Raw genomic sequence first — 3,535 nt, 5'->3', positions numbered from 1 at the left:
TAAAACATAACGTAGAGTTGAGGCAACTATATATGGACCCAGACATAGTGGCCGAGGTGAGAAGTAGGAGAATGAGATGGGCTGGCCATTTACTAAGGAAGGAGGACAACTCCTTAGTCAAGAACGTCCTTGTAAACAATCCGGAGGGAAGAAGACCATCGGGAAGGCCCAAGTTGAGATGGCGAGACCAGATCAGAAGAGACATAAGAAAACTGGGAAGAAGAGAAGAAGAGGCAATGGATAGAGAGATCTGGAGGCAGTGTGTTGGCGAGGCAAAGTACCACCTTGGGTACCAAGAGCCACGGCAGTAACAGTAGTAAGTAGTAACATTTCTTGAATTGATTTTAAGCTCTTCAATTTTACTCTCTGATTTAATCTTATTTGGTAAATATTAAACAAATTATAATCCATTAGTGTTCGCATTGTTAATGACATTATAATCTGTGGTTGAAGTTAATTTCATATCGTATTTATGAGAGATTTAAAATCCATAGCCTTATTTTTTAAGTAAACACACATTAAAAAATAGACTGTCCATAAACTTTAGGTATTTCAAGATTGACCAAATATTATTCAACTGATTTCACGTATTTACTTTCAATAACATCCTTAGGGCCTATTTTGTTGTTTTAAGAAGCTATCCAAAGTGATTTTCTTTGTTGGTCCAAAAGGCATAAACTAATGTGAGAATTAAAAAATAATAAATAAAGATGTTTTAGGAGGATATGCTAGTTAGCTGCCGGCAGTGCATCTGAAGCTCCGCTTTCAACATGGGGATAAAATTTAAAGTTTTATTATAAATATCAACTTGTCTCAAATCCATAAATGTTTCTTTCCAGGAACTTGGATTTTACTTATAATGCTAAAGAATGGTTAAAAATTCTATTATCTATCAATACTGATTGTTTATAATTTATATTAAAAATAGTTTCTTATGGGAAAATCTACAATGAATATAAATTATAAACAATGTATAACTAAAACAGACAAAGTTAGAAATTCCAGTTCTTATTGATTCCTTAATCCTTACATAATGGTAGTTGTCCTGTAAAGTTGTCAAGAGACTTAATTATGCCCATTTTACCAGAGCTTGAATTGAGGCAGAATGGTCTCAGATCCTCTCTCAGAAAAAATAACCACTTTTGGTTTAAACACAAATTCCAGTACCTCAGAAATGCATAAAAGCACTGTTTTGAGACTTCACACGTATATTCATAATTTTCTGGGAGAAGGCTTCTGGACCCTCTTTTCTTCTGGAAAGTATTTCATATCTCCAGACCTTCGGGGTTACAGTTTCACCACTTCTAGTTCTAGAAATCAAACACTGTTCATTACTACAGTTTTGATTCTAAGAGGATTACAATTTTTTTTAAATAATACAACAGTATAACTAACATAATATTTACTCAGGTTTATTTAACCAAAACACAATAATGGATCTCTCTGATAATAAAAACCCAATTCCTAAAATAAAATTACAACAAACCATTCCTTCAATGGGTGAAAATTATGCCCAAAGATCATAACAACAATTATGACGATCTATTAAGACCAAATTGTTTAATAGGACAATATAAGTCACCAGTAACTGCAAAGTAATGTACTGAATCTTAGAAATCTGCAAATTCTTCAGGGTATTTGTTCTCCTTTGATATAACCAGAGGTTCCCATTTGTTTTTCTCAAAATTAGTTGTGTCACCAGGGGCCTTATACTTGGGCATGTAGGGAGCTGCAACTTTCCTGTTAAGTACAGCCATCCAATTTATCTGTCTGAACCATTTGTGTTCTTTGATGTCATCAACCCCATTCTTGAGATTGCCGAATCGTCTAGACAAGTCTACTTGCAAGATATTCTTCACTATGTCTTTCAGGTCTGGACTGAAAAATGGGGGTATTTTGTATTTGTTGGCCACAATCTTCTCGTAGATCTTCATGGGATCATTGGCATAAAATGGAGGATTACCTGCAACTAGCTCGTACATGAGTACTCCTATGGCCCACCAATCAACAGCCTTACCGTAGCCCTTGCTGAGAATCACCTCTGGTGCTAGATACTCTGGAGTTCCACACAGCGTGTAGGTCCTGTTCCTCGTCATACGTTTGCAGAAACCAAAGTCTGTCACTTTCAAATACCCTGTGTGGTCTATCAGAATGTTCTCTGGTTTCAAGTCTCTGAAGATAAGATCCAAATAGTGAAGATACTCTAGTGCAAGAATTATCTGACTGGTGTAAAACCTAGCTTGTACTTCATCGAATTTTCCAAATTTTCTAAGATGACCAAACAGTTCACCACCTGTGATGAAAGGCATCACTATGTAAATGTAACTGTTGTCTTTGAAACAGTACATTAAGTACACTGTAAGAGGGTAATTCAAACATTGTAAAATTAATTTTTCATTACGTGTATGTTCGAGTTGCTTGTATTTTATGACCTTTTCCTTTTCAATGGCTTTCATTGCATAAAATTTACCACTTTCTTGGTGTTTTATCAGAATCACATTGCCAAATGATCCACTTCCCAAAATCTGCAGCTGATCAAAATCAGATAACTTTTCTTTGTGGAGAAAAGGTTTGAACCAGTCTTCATAAAACGTGATTTTAGACTTCTCTAAAAATTCTTTGTAATTTTCAATATCTAATGGCCCATAATCTGGAAATCTTGAATTAGCTGAATCATTATCCTTAGACATTTTTGGACGTTTTAGATCTTGAAACACAGTCAAAATGGTTATGTTTTGAAAAGTGACATTTCATTTTTCACCACCTGTTTTTATAGCCATATGTTTACTTTGATCTTAAATAATGTATTCTTTATAAAGCATTGTATGGGACTTCATAAAAGTTAATTATATTACTGTTTTTAGGTTTCTTATAGTCCAAATATTTCCCGAAAGTATAAAAGGTAAGGATAACCACCCGTGCAATATGCATAGTAACAATATTAATACACTGGTACAGCTTTTCTTTTTCTGTATCTCAACCCCCAGGAAACTCAATATAATTATTTTCAACTTTGAAAAATTACCCAAAAAAGCCTAATTTGGGGGGTGCGAGGAGAGAACAAGGCCCTGGAAATTCAAGTGGAAAGGATAAAAACCTTTTTATAAGTTACTTGTGTTTATAGAACTTAAATAAATCCAAAAATATTATAAGTAAACTATAATACACATTAACTGATTTGTCTGTAAATCTTTCTTTCTCAATTTCTTGCTGCTCTTCAGCCATAATTAAAGAAGGTAGAAATAAAAGCAGAGCTTTGTTGTTTAAAAAAACCAAGAAGCTTGGTTGTTTTTGATAAAATCAAACATCCCAAATAAACCTGAATAATACAAGTAAATTACTAAATTCTGATGATAATTTAGATGATAACACATCTATACTAAAATCAATAGATATCAGAATTATTTTCCAATAAATAACTCTAAAGAGTATCATAATAGTCTAAAGAAATGTCCTATTCCAAATAATTTTAATTAAAGCGTACAGTTGAATAAAACCAATATAGTGTAATTTGATTCTTCTCTCAGTAAAGAGA

The 3,535-nt window shown here is 33.4% G+C and overlaps 1 protein-coding gene across 1 annotated transcript; it reads right to left on the bottom strand.

Annotated features, from left to right (window-relative positions):
* Positions 1-992: 992 nt before the first annotated feature.
* On the bottom strand, positions 993-2,741 carry LOC124365289 (cAMP-dependent protein kinase catalytic subunit alpha-like). The gene has a single exon (XM_046821258.1). It carries the CDS (start codon positions 2,688-2,690, stop codon positions 1,611-1,613), a length of 1,080 nt encoding a protein of 359 aa, XP_046677214.1. The 5' UTR covers positions 2,691-2,741; the 3' UTR covers positions 993-1,610.
* Positions 2,742-3,535: the final 794 nt, after the last annotated feature.

This window comes from Homalodisca vitripennis, chromosome 6 (genome assembly GCF_021130785.1).
Source record: "Homalodisca vitripennis isolate AUS2020 chromosome 6, UT_GWSS_2.1, whole genome shotgun sequence".
Lineage (NCBI taxonomy): Eukaryota > Metazoa > Arthropoda > Insecta > Hemiptera > Cicadellidae > Homalodisca > Homalodisca vitripennis.
This window is presented reverse-complemented; position numbering and strand designations above follow the sequence as displayed.